Source organism: Sebastes umbrosus, chromosome 2 (genome assembly GCF_015220745.1).
Source record: "Sebastes umbrosus isolate fSebUmb1 chromosome 2, fSebUmb1.pri, whole genome shotgun sequence".
Classification (NCBI taxonomy): Eukaryota; Metazoa; Chordata; class Actinopteri; order Perciformes; family Sebastidae; genus Sebastes; species Sebastes umbrosus.
This window is the reverse complement of record NC_051270.1, coordinates 5,984,417-6,009,700: the sequence shown is the minus strand read 5'-3', so window position 1 is coordinate 6,009,700 and position 25,284 is coordinate 5,984,417. Positions and strand designations below refer to the sequence as shown.

The 25,284-nt window shown below is 38.4% G+C and overlaps 1 protein-coding gene across 1 annotated transcript in view; it reads left to right on the top strand.

The window, feature by feature from the left end:
* The window catches only part of si:ch211-186j3.6 (neural-cadherin), a 338,768-nt gene that overhangs the window by 74,871 nt on the left and 238,613 nt on the right, over window positions 1-25,284 (top strand). The window contains exons 2-3 of the mRNA XM_037746583.1: window positions 21,300-21,497; window positions 24,874-25,099. Coding sequence (XP_037602511.1) covers window positions 21,300-21,497; window positions 24,874-25,099 — 424 coding nt within the window. The remainder of the gene's footprint in view (window positions 1-21,299; window positions 21,498-24,873; window positions 25,100-25,284) is intronic.

The following is a 25,284-nucleotide window of genomic DNA, read 5'->3' as shown; positions in this document are numbered from 1 at the left end:
ATTTGCACTAAAAAAGTTTTAAAACATTACTTATTCTCAACAAATAAAAGTTTGCACTTTTTTTATTAAAAAAAATATGCTTTTTTCATGTTTGCACATTCAGTTTACAATAATAAAAAATTGTTTTTCTGTTATTTGCCTTTAAAAAGTGTCCTATTTTTTCAACATGCATGCAACATGAAAGTACATAAACATTTTAATTATAAAGAGTATTATATTGGTATCGATATAGGCGATTCTGGCCCTGCATACTTGGAATGGGATGGAAACCAAATGTTGCTGTATGGCCCACCCTTAGTATGTAACAGAGGTTGCATCACTGATTTAAGGCACCAAGGAGGCACGGTAACTGAAATGAAACACCCCCCCAGAAGGAGTGTCGTGTCCTGCAGGTGCGTGTAATTAGCTGGCTAACCTTACTGTAGGTAGTGAAGTGAAGTAAAAGGAAAAGAGAGAACATTTCTGCAGCTTTTTAAGCCCAGAAATGTGGTGCACAAACGGGAACATGGAAAACATTTGGACCAAGAAGTTTTCGAGCTCAAGAAACTGGATTCTTTTTTTTACTTTCATTTTTTTTCCCAACACCAACAAAGGAGGAGGAATGTAACCAGGTAACGTCGGATAGCTAGCGACGAGGATCCGACAGCTAACGGTAATATCAGTACACGTGACGTTATTAGTGTTTGTTGACTGAACCCGCTGTTGTCTAGTCTGCCTTGAGATGCTCTATTATGACTGTAGCTGATTAATATGCTGCATCACCTGCTGTTTTTCTATCATCAAACTTGACCTAACCAGTTGGTGTCCACATAACATCCATTGTAATCCTGCATGGAATCCTTGTGGGCAATTGACATTGGGTCATTATGGAACCTGCGGAAAATCCCATATAGGGCCCATTTTTCAGCTCATTTACTGCCCCCAGGGGCCCCATATACAAATGCTGGCTGGGCACTATGACAAAAATCGTGTGCAAGCTTATATAAAATGAGCATTTTTAATCGTGGCTCTCTCTGGCATGACATGACAATGCCATTACAAATATATACACTGTAAATCCTCATTGCCATCATAATTCAACAAAAAAAAAAAACGGATACTTGGTGTTTTTCCACTTCATTTTCTTCACTACCATCGTGCATTTATCTAAACGAGGCCTGCATGTCTTCACTGTGTCTGAGCTCTGGTTAATGAAATGGCTGATTTACAGTGGTGACAAGAGGAGAGCAGGATGTGTGTGTGGAGTGATGGGAAGCAGTGGACATGTTTTGCCTGTAATTGAAGTTCTACTGTAGGGCTAGAATCTACTAAAAAGCCTGTGTGCCAAAGCTATAAATTGTCGCTTAGGGGCATGAAAACTGATTACACTGACTTTATTGTGTGTCTTCAAGGGATACAATAGATTAAGTTTATGACAGTGAGTGGTTGAGATTCTCCCATGATTCAATCATTCAATGCTTGTTCTTTATTTTGGACTTCTGTGTGCAATAGCAAAAGATAAAATTCATTAAAATCAAAGATCACAAGATATACACTATATATCACACACATAAGATAGAGATGTCATATGCAATATAATTCTTTTTATTATGGTTTTAGTTATTTTTCCTTTATAATTTAGCTGCACAGTGCAGATTTGGCCTAAAGTAAGCCACTATTTAATATGGCTAATGAAAGTAGATAATCAATTAATCTTTTGGCCTACAAAATGTAAAAAAATAGTGAAAAACGCATGTCACTATTTCCTAAAGTCAGAGGTGACTTCTTTAAATTCCTTGTGTTGACTGAACAACTGTCCAAAAGTTAAAGATATTCAATTAACTATCACATGAGTGAAAGACAAGTGGCAAACTGTCACAACTATGAAGCTGGAACTGGAGAATATTTGGCAGTTTTGAAACATCTCATTGATGTAGAGCACTTGTACATTTAGGATGTGATGGTTTGTCTTTGTGGTAGCCTATTTGTCCCCTCCTCTACCGTAATTGGTGACAATAGGCTCGTTTGAGATCAACTGCGCCCGCTTAGAAAGTAGACAAGATCAGGCGGCAGCAGCACGGGGCGGTGACAAAAAGCTGCGGTCAAGTTGGACAGTTTCTAGCGGCTTCCAGCAGCCTTCATAGACTTTACAGGAAGTCACAGGAATAGTTACTTCCTGTTAGATTAGATTTTTTACAACACATGGTGTTTGTTGTCAAAACTAAGAACCAATCAGCTCTTTAATCAGGCGACAGCCAGGCGTTTCCCATCATGCCCTGGGTATTGCAGTCGGTGGAGAGCAACTGCCTCGATCTTGTGAGGTTATCGTTGCATTGTGCGGTGATCGATTGTGCGCAGGCCTGGCTCATCTCGAACGAGCCTAATGACAGTGACTGACCAGCTCGTGGACACCGTGTTGGCTTCCCTTGGTATATTCGGTTTGGATCTCTTTGGATCTGTGGTTTGTACAGGATATGTACTTTAATCGCAGGTTCATGATGATACAGTCCAACTGCAGTTTTCAAGTAACGGCATTGTATTGTTTTTACTTTTTTTATTTTATTGAATTGTTTAGCCACAGCAGCTTTGCTCAAATGGCTCAAAATGTATTTATTTATTTATTTTTTGCAGATATGTGTTAGTCTAAGTACATTTTTATAATTATAAGAATGTGTTTGAGAACAGAAATCAGTCTTCAGGAACTAGATAAACAAGGAAGCAAAACTTTACTTAAGCAAGGAAGAAAACTCTAGTTGGGGTAAGAAAAAAAAAAACACAGCTCTGGTTTGGGGCTAAGGTTAAGATTTTCCTCATCAGTTGACATTTAGCTGTTAGCAAAATGACTGAGATATTATGAGGCTACGAGACCAACGGCGACTGCATCAGCCAGCCTCCCTCTGAGCGGTTGGCACTGCGTGAACAGCTGCTGCTTTTAAACTTTAGCTGCATTGACTTTCATAATAATCTTTGCTATGCGCTGAACGGTCAGGCAAAGTGTAACAGAGACAGGAGACAGAAGGTTGTAATCCCTACTGAATCCCAGCACACCTTAACAGGACTGAGTAAAGCCGGAGATCACAGAGATTACCTCAGCTGAACTGTAAATTAAACTCACACGCACACACACACATGCACACGTTGACCTGAATTGTCCTGTTCTTAGTTAATTAAAGGATCCGGTAATTAGTAGATTGTTAAATAGGGGACACATTGTCTTCTTATTGCGCTGTGAGGTTTGCGTCACCTGGGGTATCAAGACTAATACCTTCTAACTGGAGCAACGGAGTGGAGCTTGTAAACAATAGCTGGTATCACAGCTGATAAGACAGGCTTAGATCCAGATGGTAAGTAGAGTAATCTCGTGAAGGGATTGGACAATTATTGGATTTGGAAGGCTAATACTAGGTCTGTACAATCAACGGAAACTTTGAGACAGCCATTTTCAATCTCTAACCAACTTTATTTGAGGTCCTGTCAGTATGTTTGATACAACTCCTCATACAGTCTACCTTTTCCATGACCTCTGACCTCAGGATATGTGAATGAAAATGGGTTCTATGGGTACCAACGAGTCTCCCCTTTACAGACATGCCCACTTTATGATAATCACATGCAGTTCAAATCATAGTCAAGTCAGCACACTGACACACTGACAGCTGTTGTTGCCTGTTGGGCTGCAGTTTGCCATGTTATGATTTTAGCATATTTGTTATGCTAAATGCAGTACCTGTGAGGGTTTCTGGACAATATTTTTCATTATTTTGTGTCTTCAATTGATTTCTAATAATAAATATATACATACATTTGCATAAAGCAAGCATATTTGTCCACTCCCGTGTTAATGAGAGTATTAAATACTTGACAAATCTTCCAAAGGTAGATTTTGGAATGAAAAAAAACGTGTGATTAATTTGTGATTAATCGATCGACAGCCCTACTGTATACTTTAAGACACCCCAAAGATGTAATGAGATAACAAAACAATTAATGTTATTCAAAATGTATTATATTTATTTTGTAAGTGATGTGACAGAGATCTTATTTTTACTTTGATTTTCTTTTTAAAAAGGGGCTCTTAAACCTGCATTGATTGTTTTCTCTCTTTTTGTTTGTTGTTGATGTTTTTTTTGGGCCACTTGTGGACACAACAAGCTGTAAACACAACCTTTTATATTTTAAATTTTGTAGTTGCTGTGGTCAGCATGTTGGCAAACAGTTGCCATTGTGCACATCCAGCAGACACAGAGCAACATTAGCATTTATTTGGAGTTCCTGTCCACTCAACAAAGTCCAATATTCACTTTCCTTTCATCTCCGTTTTGGTCTCCAATAACCAGCTAAATGCTTCAGTTTGTTCACCACCTAGTAGATAACTTTGTCTGTATCCTGTTGCTAAAATGTTCCGTAGAGCTGAGGGGAAGCACAGAGTCAGGTGGTACCTATCTGTCTTTTAAATTAAATGTCCTATCCATTGCTAATATATCAATATGGATTAGTGTAGTTCATTCATTGTTACTGATGTAAATGTGACAATTAATGGTGATATTGATTTCATTTGGTATTGCCCAGCCTTACCATGGCTTTTTGAATTAGCTGTTGCACTTTTGTGAATTTGTGTTGTGTCCCTCTGAGTGTGCATGCCAACTTGTGTGTGTATTTGTTTGAGCACAATATTGGCAGTGTGAAGATTTTCAATTATGAGTAGCTGCGCTGGAAGAATAAGCAGTGAAACTATTGGCTAACCATTTGTATCATTTGCAATTAGTGTGAGAGCTAAAGCTTGATTTTCTTTCTCTCTCTCTCTCTCTCTCTGTCTCTCTCTCTCTCTCATCCCTTAGTTTAATTGGCTTTTCCGTGTAAAAATGTGAAAAAGTCACTAAGACGGCGGCAGCTTTCCATTTAAACAGATTATGGATGGAACAGTTACCAGTGAGGACCAAATAGCCCTTTGTAATCCTCACAGAGGACATTTAATTAACTGGCCTTCTTTGCTACTCTCTCTCTCTCTCTCTCTCTTTCTCTATTTCTCTATTTCTCTATTTCTCTGCCATTATTTATTTTTCTCTCTCACTCTACTGCATTCTTCCCTTTACTTTCCTTGTCTCACTTCATTTCCCCCTTTTTTAAATATGAGTGCGTGTAGAGGACACACCTGCATGCACTCCGACCCACTCACAGACTAGTGCAGGTGTCGTCAGGTATAATGAAACTCTTCTTCAGAGGCTAGAGGAGTGGAATAGTTTGTGCTGCATGTTAACGCTAAATGAGAGACAGGGAGAAGGGAGGTGGGGGGGGGTGCTGTGAAATGAGGAGTTCCACATTATGCCTTCAGTGCTGCCAGCACAATGTAGAGCAGGAGGGGGAGAGACAGACATTGAGGAAATGAGGTAGCAGAGAGTTAGAAAGGTGCTGATTGGGGTCATCGGAGGGGAGCTGAGGAGGAGGAGGAGGAAGGGTCTGTGTTTGATTCATCAGCTGTTAACCGAGTGCCTTCCTATACATAAAAACATGCACGCTCACTTCTACATACATGTGAAGTAGGGCTGGGACGATACACCTATCTCCCGATTCGATCACGATACTTGGGTGCCGATTCGTTATGTACTGTGATTTTTAAGTATTGCAACTTATGATCATACTTGTGATTTATTGATATTTGGAACTTTTTTTAACACTGAACCATAAGAAAAAGTTGAATCATACACCTCTAGGGACTTTTACTTTGGAAAATATCTAAATTGATAAAGTCAAAATGTTTGATTTTCAGCATGTATTTAGTCAGAGATGTTCTAAAGTCAAATTTATCAGTCATTGTCAGGAATCATTTATGAAATTTTCTTCCAGCAACCCAAAAATCAAGGAATAAAGACTAATTTCCTTCTCAAATTAGTCATATTTTATATCTAATTTATAAGGGACATGTAATTTTTTATACTTCTGGTGAATATAATCCAATCAATCTTATTTCCATATATGTATTTTGTATATTATACAGCTCCCTTTGTTAACACCTTATTTTGAAAATCGGACGTACTTCCGCTAACTTCTCCAAGTCCGTCGCTAGCTCTCCCGTCAACTCCTTTCTCTTTATACCCATGGGTTCTTTGGGAACATCAGCTCCAACAGAATGTTTTTTATATATATATCTTCATTTGCTCCCTGTAATGTTGACTCATACTGAGTGTGTACCACTTACATCTACTTGAAAAAGCCCATCTGGCTGGCGCTGTTCCTTCGCAGTGTAATTGAGGAATCGTATGACTCATAGCAGTTTGACAGAGATAATAGAAGCAATTGGATACTTATTTGTCCATCTAGTGTGAGATTATGTCCGTGTCCTGTTTGTTGTGACACTTGGCTGAGGTTTCCATGATGTACTACAGTATGTGTCCTTGAATATGTTGATTATGTGCTGAAGATGTTTACTTTACACTGAATTGGTTGATTTCTTTGTTATTGGCTTCATAATGCACTCCTTAGCAAAACAGTTTACCCTCAGAGAGTAGAAAGTCAAATCTAATGTTTCACAGAAATGATAAATGCACACGCCTCTCCACCTACTCATGTACTCTCAGACAGATATTACGTGTACTTATGGTATTTGGCAGCTGCTCTTATCCAGAATGACTTCCAGTGCAGTACTGCTCATTGTTCATGATTAAGACAACACCTTGAGTATCGGCGAACGCAGACATTTGGCAGCAGCTTCAACTCTCATTCTGTAGAAATGATTTGAGTTTAAATGGAAATGCAGAACAAAGTGTTAGGTGTCATCTCAGGTAGATCAGGCGCTCGGTGTACAGCAGCAAAACGTACTAATGCTTAGGCAGAATAAAGATTTTAACTGATGGTTCACTATTCAGCCTAAAATCAACAAAGCCTCTACACAATGTACTGATTGATTTTTATTTAATAGAGTAAAGTTTGATCCAACAGATATCTTCGTCAGGCTTTGTCACATTTGACTAATGACTACCGTTTTGACATTTCATGTTGTTGATGGTGGAGACGTCACCACCGATTATGGTTTGCAGTTATGTGATAAATGAATGACAACGGCTGCTGTGAATATCTAAATCTAAGTAAATGGCCGTGCATAAGGATGGATGTTCTGATGTTTGCTGACCTTAAAAATGCAACACCGTGACTTTGTGGAATTGCACAGCATAGTCTTAGTCATAGTCTTTACTGTTCTTTTGTCACCACGTTTGAAAACTGGTGGAGCAGACTGAATTCAGTGTGAGGAAATGTGTACATCCATTAACTGTATAGCTAACTGTTGAAATCATGGAAATCAAGCTTGTGCATGCAAATGCAAAAATTTAACATGTACACAATTTCATATTGACTGGGATTTATAAAACAAAATCATGCATATGCGCAGCTTTATAAAGCTGACAAAAATAAATGCATACTTTTGCCTTTGTGCATACACATAATTGTAGTTTTGAACCCACAGTTTTATGTATTTGGCCCCTTGTCTCAACTTGGAACTAATTCCACTCCCGGCTGCAAGAACACAATAGTGTTTCCCACCGGCATTTCTAGGGTCAGTGAATATCTGGGTCTAAGTCCAGAAAATCTTGGGCCATACTAGATAAATATTGCAAATGTAATATGTTGCAATGTAAAATGTGGTTGAGAAGTCAAGTATATATAGTAGTATATATATAGTAGTATGTTTGTTTAGGTATATGAAAAAAACGTTTATTACTGATCTCTCTGAATGTTGGAGATTCAAGTCATAAAGTCCAACCGTTTTCATTGATGGATTAGTACATTTAATTTAAGATTTTTACATATAGACCTTATTGCATTATTTTTCTATATTTTTCTTGAATGTGTGTACACGTGGGTAATATAGAGATAGACACTATTGAAATATTCAATATGAAATTATATATTGTCATACCAGTATATGTCGTGTTATAGTATATTTTCTGCACATTTATTTGAGATGTCTTTTGTAGATAATAACCAGAAATAACAGGATTGGAATGCCTGTATTTGGATAATCCAGTAAACCCTTAAGTACCTCACAAATCAACATAGCCTACTTCACAACATTGATCCAAAAATCCTTTAAATCCAATACTGCCACGAGGCAGTCTGCTAACTGATTTTTAACAGTGGCCACAATGGACTCATAAAACCAGAGGAATCAAAGGGATATCAGAATCTCTATATAGTGTCAAGGTAGTGTCATATTGCCCAACCCTACTCCATTAGTAATACACAGTTGTATTGATATGTGGAATGTAATTAACAGAACAATGTCTTGAATTAAACAGAAATACAATCAGAAGCCATCTACACTGTACGAGGCCACCAAGGGGCCATGATAACAATATTTACTCACCATCCCAAACAATCTAAACTGTCAGAATACCATTTATCTTCCTATTGAAATGTTTACTTATTGTGAAAAGAAGAACTGACAAATAGGAAAGAATTTCAAAGTATGAAAAAAATACTGTTTAGTGTCAGCTGTGCCTCTTTTGTTGGCTCTCTTTATGTTCACTCTGACTGTCTATCACTCTTCTCCTTTTCACTCTAACATCATATGGGTGTAAAGCATGTACTCAATGTGTCACGGTCATGTCTATTATCAGTTGTCATCGTCTTATCTGCTTAACTCTCTTTCTTTCTGCTCAGTTGTTGCTATCTTGACTGTCTGCCCACACTCTTCTTTTGGTCAAAAAATAGGTCAGTTAACAGAAACTATAAACAGTGTATTAGGCAGTGGTTTCTAAAGGCAATTAAATTTTTCTTACGCTGGGTTCACACAGCAGGGTTTCCGCCAGCGTATTGCAAGCCTCGCCGGGCCTAAGTTGACTCCCCGCCAGGCCTATGCATCGTGTCATCAATGTGTTCTACAAGTACAGCGGCAAACTACTTTGAGGAATAACTCAGTGCGTAGGTTGTGTGCCTAACGTTAGCGAGTCTGAATTAAGAGAGAGTGAAAGAGAGAGGGGAAGAGAGCGTGTGTGTGACGGGGAGTATGAAGTCATCAGTAACGTTATAGGCGATATGATATATATACAGTCTAGGCAATTTGTCGTTGAATAAATGCTACAACTCCTCAAGACCTAAGCCAAGTTCCCGTGTCTTGCTTGCCACGTGCTGATTAAATTGACGAGGGTTGGCCCTGGAGTGGCAACTTCTGCCCATGCTCACTTAAGGTGGTCTGACCTTTTAAGGTAGGACTTCCCTCAACCAAAAAATTATTCGACTAGATTAGTCGACTTACACTCCTAAGATATTGTCGACTATCAATTAGTTGATTTAATCGACAGATCTGTAAAACTTAGTCACACAATAGCACCACTTTTAATTTAGTGTTTACCAGAGATGTGCTCATAAGTTTCTTGGAAATAAATCACTCAAAGACCAAAACGACCGATTAGTTGACTAATTGACTAAGAGGGGGCAGCCCTACTTTAAGGTGGACCAGCTATTCTCATTTAAGTGAAGACTTGGCCGCCGGGCCTAACAATGTTTCTGGCAGAAACCCTGCACAAGACATGGATATACGGTATATCATATATAATGTATCATTTATATAGTTTAGAATAGATTATCAGTGTGTTTTCTTGCCACATTTGCTTTTAACCATGTGGGTACAACCCCAAAAGTGAATCAAGCAGGTACATCAACTTCATAAAATATCCTGACCACATTTGCCTCATTTAGAGACAACAAGAGATAGAGAAACCTTTTTTTTTTAATAAAGCAAACAAATCGTGAATTATGTAGCCAATATTGATCCATCAAAAACTGCCTGGATTGACATGGGTCCCAATCCTGGGACATCGCTGCTTAAAGATGTGCTGCTTCTGAAACTATTGACATTGGAGCAATGATGGAATCATTACAGACAGTTTGTGCTAGGTAACCCCTTCACACTTTATCTCTAATTGAGGCGGATCTTTTATTCTAGAAATACCGAAACAACAACAAACAAATGATTATCTTAGAATAAAGTCTGTATAAAAGTATCATTATATAAAAAAGCACAACACTTTGAAAGTGACCACACTTCAATTATATGAAGCAAACTATTTATCATGAGATAAGTGGAGTTACACCACTGGATCTAGCCCACAGCAAAACAGCTGCTGTTCATCTGTGGCGGTGTTCACATTGCTGTGTGGGGAGTCCTCACATGGTGTTAGTTTTAAAGTCAAAATTAAATGAAAATGCCTTTTTAAACCATTTAAATCACCTCCCCGAATTGTGCACCTATTTAACAACACATGAAAAAAATACCAAAAAAAAAATATTCTTTGTATTTTAATATCAAAATCAATCATCTTTTCTTCCTGCAAAACAAAATATGACGTGTTCTTATGTAAGCTAGTACCAATTTATTTCAACCAATAATGTCATGACATCCATCCATCAATCAATCTGTTACTTTTAGCGACAAGGGAGGTGTGTGTGTGGATCCACAGTTCTCCATAACTCCGTATCGAGCTATAATTTAAGTCTGCCCGTTTTTTAGCGGCCCAATCAAATGCGAAGGATTTGATTTAAATCCCTCTTGTAACTGTACAACGCTCAAATATTCCGTTTCACTGGGCATTATTCTCAGTACAGAAGCCATAGAAGCTCTAACTTCTGTTTCACTGGGACTTTAAAAGTATTAGTTTCACTTTCAGGCATTGTTTTGAAGGAGAGGGCAAAGATGGCCCAGGGATACAAACTGTGCTCCACTTTGTGCGTAAAAGCTCAAACTTGAGTGGTGCTTCATTACACACAACTTTATCAGCCTCAATGAGCTTATATGACATGTGTTCAGTGTCTGAAACTAACACCCGCCAAACGCCAAATGCAGGTCGATTTTTACATTTGGTGGGTAAATCTCGGAAGGCTATCCACACTGGCGGGTAAATGTTTGTACCAAAATAGTCATGTAATAAAAAACTTTGCTGAAAGTCTCTACCACATGTTAGTTTCATTTACGGGCCGCTGTTTCTGTCCTCTGCTGTCTGAGTTTGATACACAAACTCTCTACCAGGTGTTTTATACGCGTCTAAACAGTGCCACGATACTGATCATCTTGAGCGCTTCTAGTTTCGCAGCACTGTTTATCGTACGGGACATCAGCAACTCTGCTAAACTATCACTTGCCGTTGGTCTGCTGCTAGCTATTGCTAATTAGCTATTATGTGACGACATTTACAAGGAGTAAGCCAACCTTTTAAAATGAAAACCCACCAATGAAAAGGAGGATGAAGCACAAACAAATTGAGAAATGTACTGAAACAAATTTGAATCAAAAAGTTGCACACTGCATGTGTTCCACCTCAATGAAAGCCTGAATAGAGCCTGAATAGCAAGTTTTAAGATATAATAGGTGTTAAAACTGATATAACAAACTAGAAAACACTGTTCTGTCTGTTCCGTTTCACAGCTCAGTTGCTGTGCAAGAGACAATCCACATGATTGGACAAGACACAGCAGGGTGGTCAGTTTGCTGTCTGTCAGATGTAGTTTGCAGTGTCTCTCTGCTTCCGTTCACAATATTAGAACCTGTTCAAACCGTGAGAAATGGGAGGAGATGTGAGTGATTTAGTCCATTGAGTGAGGCTTAGACAAGATTCAGGTTTTAAGCCTTGTAAACCCATCCCTCTCTGCTATAGCGTTGACAGATTTTTTTTTAACAATATAACAGAAAAGCACCCCTATACTAGAATCAGAGCTCCCTCAAGCTTTTATTAGGGACGTTTAAACTCAAAATGGTATGTTTGCAAGGACTTGTGTCAGAGAATGGCCTCAGGTTTGTTGTCAGTTGGGGAGATCTTGCCCCAGCAGAGGTGTTATACCATAGCCTGGAGTCAGAGGCAAGAACATATTTGGCTTTATAGTAGGCTACTATTCAGCTCTTTTAACTTGATGTGAGGTAAGGCAAGCAAGTATGGGCAACACAGTTGAATGATATTTGGCTGGTTGAAGACAAGAATTTTAGAAAGAAGAACAGTATAGAGTGCTCCAGGGATGATGTATTTTTGCAGGCCAACCAGGACGTTAGCATCGCCCTGGGTTCCCTCAACAAAAAGCCAATGGGATTTTGCAATTGGGTTTTGGATTATTGCAGAAAATAAGTTCTGTGGCAAACAAATGTTTATGATACGTACTCTTTTTTTACAGCAAGATAATCTCCACAAATGAACGCAACTTCTATGATTTTGAAGCGTGAATGCAATCACCAAAAATAAAAAGCTGTTAGGCTATTAACAAACTACACCACGGTCGCATGAACGTGAGTATACACAACGAGACTGTAAAGCCGCACTATTCAGCGTGATGACGTTTAGTGGTCTCATTTAGCCACTTATTAGCAACTGCCTTTTTAAAGACACATAAAGGCTTCAAAATTCACGAGTGGGATATTTATTGATGTATTTTATGTCGTAGAATAAAACGTTAAAATCTCTTAAGATTGTGTTAACCACAGACCTTATTTCAGGCATCTAAAAACCCATTGACTTCCGGACGAGGGAACCAAAAGTGCTAAAATGCTAACTCATTTCTGGGTTTCAGGACTCATTCCTTTAGCACTCTTTTGGGTTTTACATAAAGGAAAGCTGTATTCTTTGGCTGTGTAGGATATATAAGTTGATCAAACTCACCATGTAGCAATAAAGTTGAATATTGAGTTGTTCTTGTTACCCTTACTTTCTGGTTTTCAACAGATTTGAAGGCCAATTCAGAGGTCAGCTAGAGTAAAACTAGTAGCTTTGGCTGGAATGTTTTTGCAAGCAAAGTTATATAGCCTTTTGTGGTGATAATCAGAGTTTAAATCGCAAGTGTTAGGGGTTATTTCATAGGCTTGGCAGAATATACAATGTAACTAAGGAAGAAGCTTTGATGTCCACACGTCAAAATGAAAAAAATGTGCAATTACCGTACATCAAAGAAAACAGTAATAGTCATTCAACCAGCTGGTTCACTACACAAAAGTATTCAGAAATATGTTGTGAAATTTCGGAAAACAGAGGTCAAAAGGTTGAAAGTAAGCTCTTTTAATCTATCTCTTCGTTACCTCATAAAACCTAACATGTGAAGCATTTTCTGTTTTGAAGTTTATCAATGTAAAAGTAATGGAAATATAAAAGGGCAATTTCATAATTATTTTCTTTTTAGAACTGCATATGTATAAAGAAGAGCCTTCTTTTTATTTTAGAATAAGAAATGTCAAGGACGTGACCTTTACACTGCTGTTCAAGGGTTTGGAATCTCCTGCCACAAAAGCGTGATTCGGTACAGTCAGATGGTCTTTCATGCTTTTAGGTTACGAATAGATGTAATTTTTGATGAATGGTTTGATCAAAAAGTAATGTTCTGTACATGAACAAAACGCTGTACAATGGTTAAGAGAAGTGGGAGGCATTCAATAAAGTGGGGGGTCTGGGAGTTGAAATGTGCTAATTGAATCCCATTTCTTGCATTTCTACATAACATATTTAATTGTCCGAAGTTAATAGCGATTAATCAAATTAATCAAACATTTTTTTATCTGTTCAAAATGTACCTTAAAGAGAGATTTGTCAACTATTTAATACTCCTATCAACATGGGAGTGGGCAAATATGCTTGCTTTATGCTAATTGATGTATATATTTGTTATTGGAAATCAGTTAACAACACAAAACAATGTCAAATAGTGTCCAGAAACCCTCACAGGTACTGCATTAAGCATAAAAAATATGCTGAAATCATAAAATGGCAAACTCAATCCCAACAGGCAACAACAGCTGACAGTGTGTCAGTGTGCTGACTTGACTATGACTTGCCCCAAACTGCATGTGATAATCATAATGTGGGCATGTGTGTAAAGGGGAGACTCGTTGGTACCCATAGAACCATTTTCATTCACATATATTGATGTCAGAGGTCAAGGGATCCCTTTCCTTGCCAAAATGTAAAAGTTTGGAGCGTTATTTAGCCTCCTTTGCGACAAGCTAGTATGACATGGTTGGTCCTAATGGATTCCTTAGGTTTTATAGTTTCATATTATGACACATACACACATATAATGTGTATATATATATATATATATATATATATATATACAAAACATTTACAATAGTACAATCACTAGCACATTTACTCAAGTACTTTAGGCTATAGAAGTAATAATTGGAGGTAGGCTACTAGTGCTTTACTTGAGTAGCTCCATTTTATGCTACTTTATACATCTCCCTCCACTACATGTCAGAGGGAAATATTGTACTTTTTACTGCACTGCATGACAGCAGTAGTTAAGTTGCAGATTACAGTTTTTGATCCCTTTCCTGTCCAGTGAAAACCACACATCTCCAGGTGTGTTGATTTTGAATGTTGGTGATAAACTGAAGGATAAAGGGTCCCTTTATGTGTTGAGAATAATTATCCTACTTCTAATGCTAAATATATTTTAAAAAGCCTCTTGGTTCAGCTGGAAAATGCACCGTCACAAAGCTAAAAACAGGGCTGTTTTTCTGACCACATGAAAAGTTGTCTTTTTAGAGATACATGCTTCTCACAGGACAGCGATGCTACAAACATATGGTGATTTTATAGAATATGATGCATTGCTGTAGATTAAACTACCCAACAGTATGTAAAGGAGTTAACATTAGCACAACCTTAAACATATACAGCAGTAAATACACATACACATTAATTCAGCAGTAATATTAATCCAGAAACATCAGATATAATAGTAAAACACCGACGGGGAACATTTTCCTTTATTTAAGTACTTTAACTACATTTTGCTGATAATACTTAAAAATGAGACAATGGAAAAAGTTGCAAAGAGGCTCATTACTCATGTCCCATTGTGAATACTGCGAAAACAGTGACTATGTATTTTTTATTAAACAATAAAAAGGGGTTTTCCAAATAAATGGATAAAAGATGTCACTTAGATGTCACTCGATTTTTCTAGATTGACATTCTTGCATTTAAAGGCATATTAGATGCTGATGATGTGCCATGTATTGAAATATAACAGCTCATTTTATATATATATATTTGGAATTCTTCCACAGTTGAAGCCTCTAAGACATATTTGAATGCAATGATTTTTGTATATTTTTGTGTATATCATGCTGGTCTCAGGCGAACAAGCTGGTCTTAAAACCTATTAGGGTCACTTCATAAACAAACCCTGAAAGTCCTGGACAGGAAATCACGACAGTACCATCATTGTAATATACTTGTTAAATATAACATGTTATGCTTTGACAACTCACTTGTATTCAGATGTCCGTTTATGCACAAGATAATTCATAATGCTGCTCCTCCACCGTTGAAGAGCTTTGTTCAGCTCGGCTTTGAGCAAATAAGCAGAGCTTCAAGGTCTGCCTCACAGGGACATTGTTGCATCCTAAATGAGGCGCTACCTTTACACAATCTGTCTTTTCTTTAAAGCCATTAAAGGATGGAATCAACTCCCCGTTAATGTGAAAAGCTGCATAGATTTCTGTGTTTTTTTTGCCGTGAAGTCTTGTCAGCATTAATTTGACATTTTGACTACATGTTTGTATAACTTTGTATGACTTATATATGTAATATTTTGATACTTATATTCTGTTTTATGTTTATTCCTATGACGTGTGTGCGTATGCCTGCGTGGGCATCGATAGGTTGTCGGTCAATTTGTAGTGGAACTGATAGGATTCGCTCTGTGTTGTATTGTTTCCTTTCACCGGCCCTGGGACTACAGATTGAAATGAGCTAAAAGCTAAATCTGGTACAAAGCATCTTTTTTTTTTTTTTAGATTAATGTACTTTTGCACATGGTTCCTGATATAAATTAATTTAATAAATTAATAAGAGAACTTTACACCTCTAACTCTGTCTACAGTATGAAAAGTTCTACATTAAGCTTCCAGCTGTAAACAAATCATTAATAGCGACACCTTGGATGAGTCCAAGGTCAGGATGAATGATAGCCCCTTTGAGCTCTCAGTGGTACTGAGCCTGCTAATTTATCTCAAAAGTGCGATCGCATTTTCTATAAAGCTCATTATTTCTTGACCTAAAGATGCCTCTTCAGTCAAGTGTCTTTAGCTTTACTGAAGGGGATAAACACATCAGATATTGTTTTAATAGTAATTGACTGCTTCCACTCCATTTGCTCTTATACAACAAACCCTGAAAGCTAGAATAGGAACTCTATCTTCTCTAATCAGGGTCCTTTTTTGTGTCATACATGATAGTACACTTAATATCTTTGGGTTTTGGACTGTTTCGGGAACAAAAAAAGATAATTGAAGACACTTTCTTGTGGGAAATTATAATGGGCATTTTTCACACAAAACAATTCATCAAGAAAATAATCAACACATTAATCGATAATGAGAATAACTGTTATTTTTTACCCTTACTACACATGTGAAAAACAGATCAATACAGCCTTTTTTTGGCTCCATTGGCATATACATTGGTAATATAGCTATCATTTTATTTATATACTGTAAGTATAAATAATATAATATATAATATAAATATTACGTGCATATGCACAGTACTGCATGTGAAATTTTAGCTGTGCACGTAATTCCAGTTTAGCATAAAAAATATGCTCAAATCTTAACATGACAAACTGCAGCCCAAAAGGCAACAACAGCTGTCAGTGTGTCAGTGTGCTGACTTGACTATAACTTCCCCCAAACTGCATGTGATTATCATAAAGTGGCATATCTGTAAAGGGGAGACTCGTTGGTACCCATAGAACCCATTTTCATTTGAATATCTTGAGGTCAAAGGACCCCTTTGAAAATGGCCATTCCAGTTTTTCCTCGCCAAAATTTAGCGTACCTTTGGAGTGTCAACCTCAGGTTTTTTCAGTTTCATATGATGCTAGTAACTTCACTCTAGCTTTAAAACTGAGCCCGTTACAACCTCTGAAAGATAGATTGCGTTAAAGAACTAAGTTGCGTCAAAACAAATTTGAGTTGAAGCGTTATCACGTTAACTTTGACAGCCCACATTATTAGTTGTTGCAATAATTATGGAAACAGAGTCATTGCTAATGTTATTGTTTCCATTTGGGCTTTTCCTGCGATGACAATTCAAAATGTCTGCTGTAAAAAGTTCTATGATAATTTGTTTTTTTCGGCATCCAAAAGCAGGCTCGACAGAAAAAGACTGATCATTTCAACTTTTATCCAAACTTGTCCACAATGTGTGACCATAACACAACTAACATCAACAAAAAGCAGCAAACACAACCTACATTATTCATCAGGGGTGTTTATGCATAGGGCTTCAGGACTCTACACATACTGTATGTGCTCTGAGAACAAGATAACAAGAAAGCGCTGTAAGAAAATGAACATGTAGCAATGCTCGGACTTGTAACCTATTGGCAAAATGAGGTCGGTGGGCATGGAAAAGCCTTCTGTAGCAATATTAGTAATTGCAGGTCCCACTTTTTCTTCGGATTGCAACATATCATTAGATCCAGTGAGATGCATTAGTGTGAGGGATGGCAGTAGCACCAAGCTGTATCTCCCAATGGTCCTTTATTAGCCACTAATCCACTGATGATCGTTATTAGTGAGACAGGAGTGTGTGTGCGATTGCGTGTGTGCATGTCTGTAAGATGCATTTTGGCATAGTGCTCTGTATATTAGCCCAGTGATTTATTATCTGGGTAATGCCGTCCCTTCTTCCCCAAAGCTGCATTGTCCTTTTGCCAATTAATTCTGAATCTGTTACGACCACAGGGAGGGAGGGAGACAGAGAGAGGGGGAGATACAGAGAGAGAGAGAGCGAGAAAGAGAGAGAGAGATCATCAACAAATACATTGGTTGAACCCCACAGTCAAGTGCAGTGCTATATTTTTTTGTAAGATGTGGCTGGTTAATTTCGCTCTTGTGTCTTCTTTTGATGTCCGCTTATGTTTTTCTTTCTAACGTTCCCTCGCTCCCTCTCTTCTCTAATGCCATTGATTTATGCAATTGCTTGCTCGTTGTTTTCTTATTTTCTTTCTCTTCTTAAGTCTTCCATCTTCCACTTTTCGTTGTTCTGCTGTTTCTATAACAACCGCAGGGTCATTTCTCAGCCTCTGCATTTCACTCTTAATCCTGTTCATGCAACACTCAAATCTTTTTTTTTTTTGGTCTGCCTTCGCGCCGGCGACAGCCGTGGTTGGAGGCTTTTTTGTTTTCGGGTTGTCCTCCCGTCCGTCCGTCTCACTCTCGTGAACGCGATATCTCAGGAACCACATGGGGGAATGTCTTCAAATTTGGCACAAACGTCCACTTGGACACAATAATTAACTGATTACAATTTGGAGGTCAAAGACCAAGGAGAGACCTCACATCACACATTGTTGTCCATAACTCAAGAATTCATACGTTAATTATGACTGGCAAAATTTCACAAAAATGTCTAATTGGATAAAACAATGGCGTATATCCAAAAGGTCAACTTCAATGCAATGTCATAATGCTCTTCAAAACAACATTTTTCGGGCCATTATTCAGTGGCATAACACAGGAACAGAAGGGGAGATTGTGACCATAAATTTGGTCGGATACTGAATTGCTGACAGTAATCTTGAAATCTTGAAACCGTGGTGCCGGGTTGAAGATGGGTGTAAAGTATCCACATTTTAGAATGTGTAGCTTATTTGCCGCAACATACATATTTGAAGCATTGTTTAATGTCACAGTTGAAAAGTTGAAACTGCAACGTGACTGGTTGGGGGAGGCATACACCCTCGAGGCAGTAATTGCAACCCTTGCTGTGCTGTATAGGCCAATTATTTGATTGCATGCTCTTATTCTGAAAATACTTCCTTTTCACCTATTTTCCATCACCTACTGTACAGTCACAAACAAAGAGGTGTTTCTCCAGCTCGCTACTTGCGTTTGTTATTACAGCCAGAGAATGTAAAAGATGGAGAATATTCATCATCTGGACTTGTTGTTCAGCCATCAGTGAATAAGTGTAGCACAATTACACTGACACCATTTTGTTATATAAACATTTCAAATAAGAATCACCCATTTTTTTTTTAATCAGGTACCAGAACTGACACAACAGAGAGCAATCATCTGGCTCCGGCCCTGAAAGTACTCCTCTGCTCCCCTGCTGCGATCAGCAAACACTGCTGTGCAGCATCTTCTTTACGTGTGTGTGTGTGTGTGTGTGTGAGTATGTGTGTGTGTGTGTGTGTGCGTGTGCATGTGTGTGTGTGTGTGTGAGTGTGTGTGTGTGTACTGATGAGGTCTGTGTGGGACCTTAGTGTGTTTTACCAGTGTCAATATGATTGCTGTTTACTACGGGTGCAGATAGCACAGTGCTGATTATAATTACTAGCTGGGATGCAGAGATGGCCTCCTCAGTTTCTTCTTGAACATATTTCTGTTGTGTTTTGTCCACATGACACATTCAGGAAGGAAAATACAGGGAGATGACAGTTGAATAGAAACAGGTGAGAGGAAAAATACTGGATGACTTTAGTATTGTTACCACCACAGACTATTTCGAAGGAAATCTGGAACCACAAAAATTGGAAATTCTTGCTGAGGTTTTTGTTTCATGTGTCTATACACCTTATTTGCTTGATTTCGACTTTGCTTGATTATTTGTTGCATTAAAGACCTTTTTCCACCTTATCGCCATGTCTTCAACAGCGGGAGTTGCCATTATTATTGTGTTAAAGTGTGCTAATGCTTTGCTTTGTGTAGTAGGCAGCCAATCCAGAGCAACCAATGATTATTTGCATCGACAATTAATCTGCCATTTATTTTCTCAATGGATTAATAATTGATTTAGTCCATAAAATAGTTGGAAAAGATCCATCACTAATTCTTAACCAGTTCAAATGTTTGTTTGTTTTTTTTCACCCTACCAACAGTCCATAACCCCAAAATATTCAGTTTACTTTATTATATATCAAAAACAGTCAGAAAATCCTCACATGAAAGAAGCTAGTGCCAGCGAATGTTTGTTTAAAAATTGACCAAAACAATTTATTGATTAGCAAAATAGTTGATACTTTTTTCTGTTTCAGTTTATAAATAAATTAGTCAATCAATTTAGCTTTAAGTTGCATCAATCGTTGTTTGGAGTAGCAAAGGTTTGGTCGTACTTATTACATGTGTCAGCGATGTGCCTACCTGACAAACACCTAATCCATGCACAACAGACAGCAGGTTTTTAGACCTGTGCAAACCACTCGCTTCCTCTTCTTGTTGGCACTGGTTTGTTTACATATATTATTTATTTCTGAGTTGGCAGCACTGCTACCTTAGCCAGGTAGTTGGTACTGGCTGCTGGCATGTTTTCCTGGGCAGCACAGCAGGTTAGAGTAAAACAGTAGGACATTGTTGGCTGAGTCACATGGTTTGCTCTGCTTGAAGAATTGTTTGGCTGAAGGGGAAGAACGGAGTGGCGCTTTACACGGAGACAAACAACTCTCCAAGAAAAAAAAATGTCTTAGCCTTTTACATTTGGACTGAAAAGTAACCTAGCAAACAAAACCTCATTCACTTTTTGTCTAAATCTGTCAGCAAGCCATTCAGTGTGAAACAAACAATACTAATAGGACCAAAGACGGCATGCATCTTATTTCTTGTGTGTTTCTGTAACCTCTGCTAGGAATGGTCATTTGCTTCATTACTAAATGTGGCTAATAATAATGTAGATGTTAATAGTAGTTAATTTGCCGAGCAGAGACGTGGAAACTAGGGCTGTCACAATATCAGATTGTTTATTATCGTGGCCAAAATAATTCAGGATAATGATATTATTGCGATATCTATAGAAAAGTTGAAAAAATCAGTCAAGCTCATCTTTAACTTTGTTTATTGTGCATTTTGTGTCTTTTTTGGAAAATTAATTACACTCAAAATATGAGGGTAGGGAGGTGGAGATAGTCTGTAACCATAACTGTACATATAAAATTATTTAAGAGGCGCTGGATCATTTGCATAATATTATCATATGTGTATTATTAACATAATGTCAGCATTTCATTTTTCAAATATCATGGTTATCATTATCAGCCAAGTCTCCAATGACGGCTTCTCACATGGTTCTGTGTAACAAAGCATCTGGCGCGTCAGGATAGGGGTAGTAGGCCTTCTAAACTTTGTGAGCTTTAAGCTGTAAGCATAACATTGCTTTACCTCAACCAGTTCTAGGTGTGTTGCAATGTTGTGTTCCTCAAGTTATTCCCAGAAACCATGAAAATATGTCTTTACATGAACTTGAATTTACTGTTCAACGACCCTATCGAACATTGTATCTGCCTGTCACCACGATTAACCCTCTCTAAACTGCCGTCTTCTCCGTTTTATCCTCCTTCAGGTCCAGAGTGGTACTTGGTCAGAGTGGAGTTGACTGTGACAGATGTAAATGACAACATCCCAGAATGGAGCATGGTCCCTGCTCCCTACCTCGCTGTGGTTTCCCCCGATGCCCCTGCAGGCTCGCTGGTCTACAAGCTCCACGCTCTGGACGGGGATGAAGGTAACAACGGTGAAGTGGAGTACTTCCTGTCTGATGGTAGGTTCTTTTTTTCTTCTTTTCTCCTGAAAGACCCCTTTATTTCAGATTATTTTTCTAAACTCCTTATCTAAAAAAAAAAGGATAGTTTGGGTGTTTTGAAGTGGGGTTGTATGTATGAGGTATTTATCCATAGTCAGTGTATTACCTACAGTAGATGGAGGTTGGCATGCCCCCAGTTTGGAGAAACAGACCGGAGTACCAGCCTGGGAGCAAATCAAAGTACTGTTGGGGACGGGTATTTTAGCTGCCTGAAAGAAACGCTCACCTAAAAACATCAGTATCAATTTAAGTGTACACTATATTAACAATATTCTCCGACGGGGAACTGAACTGAAAGTAAAACTTACCTATACTGTTTGTGTCAATACAGTCTGGCTGCAGAGGGTATTGATACATTTCACTTTCAGCTCAGTTCCCTGTCTGAAATGGCTGTCTGAAGGCAATATAATATATAATATTATATTCTATACAATAGAATAGAATATTTTCACCACTTAACCTTGACCCTCAGACAGGCTTTTCTGACGGGGAACTGAAGCCGTTATGTATCCATCTATGCTCCCTTCAAAGCCACCAGACTCTGACAAAAACAATTTTACATCACAGAACAAAGGAGTTGCTGATCCACCGCTGCCTCGATCGGTTTGTTTTTGTCATTATGTGACTTTGGTGTTTTAAAGGGTTAGCTTGGATTCACCATAACACAAACAAAATAACCTGATTGAGGCAGTTAGACCAACTTCAAATTACTGTTTTTTTTCAAGGGGGTCTGCTGGCTTTCAGACAGCATAGATGTGTGTATATATATATATCAGCTTCAGTTCCCCATTGGAAAGGGCTGTCTGACAGCAAGGTAGAGAGGTGAAAATATTCTAACTATAGCGTACACTTAAACGGATATTGATTTTTTTTTTGTTGTTAAGCCATTCTTTTAGGGGGTTAAAATCTGTTTTGCTGCTGCCCCCGTCCACAGCAGTACATTGCTTTGCTCCAGTGTTGGTACTCCTGTTTGCATCTCCAAACTTGGGGTGTGTCGACAGCAATCTACTGTAGGTAATACACTGACTATGAATAAGTAAGTGCCTCATACTACCCCACTTCAACACAGCCAAACTATCCCTTTAAGATAGGTGGGTGAGTGCCCGGTGTTGTCCACACTGGTTCACTGGCATGGCATACTAGGGCGCTTAAATATAAGCCTATAAAATAGAGTGATCCCTTACACATGTGCTGTTTCTGCTATGACAAGTAAAATGTTTCCAATAAAATAGTTTTGTGACATGATGGGTTTAAGTTTAGAAAGTACAGAACATTGTTAGAGCTTACTAGTAATCATGCTGAAGTCAGTGCATTGATTTATACACAAAACCTTTGATCATAGATATTCACTATAGGTGTTCCCAATTCAAAATGAGTCTGGATTACATCAATAGTTTGCTTGGTTAGTATTTCATCATTGGTGTTTATAATACAGAGAGAATAAATGTTTCATGGCAAACACTTTTTCTGAACATTTTCCATGATGCAGAGTCAAGTCTGTTTCTGTTGCTCCTTGAAACTTGAGCCTCTTACTGAGCCAGTAAGTAGTTAATGCACACATAGTTATTTTCCAGTGTAATGTAATTTATTTCTCCACTACGCAAAAATAATTGCCTTTCTTATTGTTTGCCATGTAATGATTTCTTCTGCCCATTGTGGGATCTGTTAAACCACTGACTATAAAGAGACGGTGTTCCAATTTTCCCCATGGGGGTGACAGAGAATAAATTGACAATAGAAATTACATACACATTAATGTTAGTGTCTAGACTAAACTTTTCAGTTATTTGAATTGATGTTGGTTTAATTATTTTTTGTGAATGCAGGATTGGGTGTGACAGTAGGATGCCGTCTATCACGCAGAGTGAAAAATGACAACTACATTACATTTAGAGAAGTTTTGATGGAAGCCTTATCGTACACTGTTATGTTACCTACAATTCATGAATTTTAACACCCCTGTTCCAGTCTCTCTGCTCTTTGCATTTCACATCTCAACAACTTGGAAAACTGACTGTCCAGTCATATCTAGCAATTTATTGGTGCCCGCTGAGCATACGTTTACAATATTTTTGACTGCTCTTGAAGGCAGCAGTATTTACACAGCCTCTTGCCTTGTAGTCCTGTGCGCTGCTTGACTCTGAGCCGTAACCCTGGCAGTCTGCTATGTGTCCAGGGGAAAGCCTACTCAACATGAAACCACCGAAAGAAGCCTGGAAGAAAAAGGATCACGATAAACCCAGCTTCAACTCGCATCATGACGCATGAATCCTTTGCATCTCCTATATAGTTTCTCTGCTCGTTATTTCAGTGAGAAACACTCTACTTACCTCTATTCTGCTAATATTTATGATTTAATTACATAAACTGTGGTCTTAAAATGTCACCGCTTACCTTTCATTGTTCCCAACCCTTTTTTTACCCATGTTTTTGTGTCTAATTGACTAATGGGGACAACATTACATTTTTTCCAGCAACCCAAAGAGTAAAGAAATTTCCGTCACAAATTAAATGTATTTTCTTTTTAATTTATAAGGGACATGTAATGTTGTATACTTCTGGTGAATATAATCCAATCAATCATATTGTTATATATGTATTTTGTATATACAGTTTCCTTTGTTAACACCTTATTGTGAAAATCAAGTCTGTTACTAGCTCAGAACAGCTGGCGCCGGCAGTTGTAGCGTCGACCGATTTGACCAGAGAGATGCGAATGGTTGCTGGCATGACCGCACGCTATCGCATTACAATAACGTTTCCTTTCCATGACAGAGTTAGCATGCAGCTTTAGCCATGATGTCTAGCTCTGCTTTTCCTGCAATGTGCGAAACCCAAAGTGTTTCCATACTTTACTGTATGTGTAGTGTTTACCACTTTGGATTTAACATGTGAGGGTGCAGGTCGTATCCACACGGACCCTCCGCCGTTTGCTGCTTTCTTGTTTCGGCCGGCTGCAGTTTCTTTTGGTTGACGGATACAGAACGGATATGATGTCACGTTACTCAGACTACATCAATGATAGCAAGAACTTCCTTCTATCTCCGCATAGACTCAAATGAAGCTAATACATTGATTCTGGCATTAAAAAAACTCTTTCAAAATGGTAAAAAAAAATCACGATACATAAGTGAAATACATTTTTTCCCACCCTTAATTAAAACCCATGCAGATTATGGCTTAAAGTAAAAAAATGTTTTGGAAATGTTTGTTGTGGAATGTGTAATTAAACAAGCTGCATTTGTGATGGACTCTGGAACGAGTGATATATATATATATTGAATATAAATTAAAATGGTACTGCAATCAACAAACATATTGCTTCTATCTGTAGGTGGCGATGGTCGTTTTGAAGTGGACAGGAAGAACGGCCAGGTACGAACCACAGGCCTTCCCCTGCAGCGGGACAGGGAGTACCTGCTGACAGTGGTGGCCGCCGACCGGCTTGGCAGCCGCAGCGCCCCTGTCGCCGTCTCTGTGGTGGCTGGAGCCCGGCCGCCACAGTTCACCAACGCTTCCTTCACCATCGCCATACCGGAAAACACCCCTGAAGGACAGCCGTGAGTTTATGCACAAAAACTTTCAAGTGCACACATATAACATTTCCTTCTTTCTCTGGATGTGCTTACACATCTTCATGTTTCACAGACCGCTATAGATGATATGCAGCTCACGAGTAAAAGCACTGCCATCAAGTATTGATTTACACACACACAGCGTTGCATTATAATGCAGTGGACCGTGA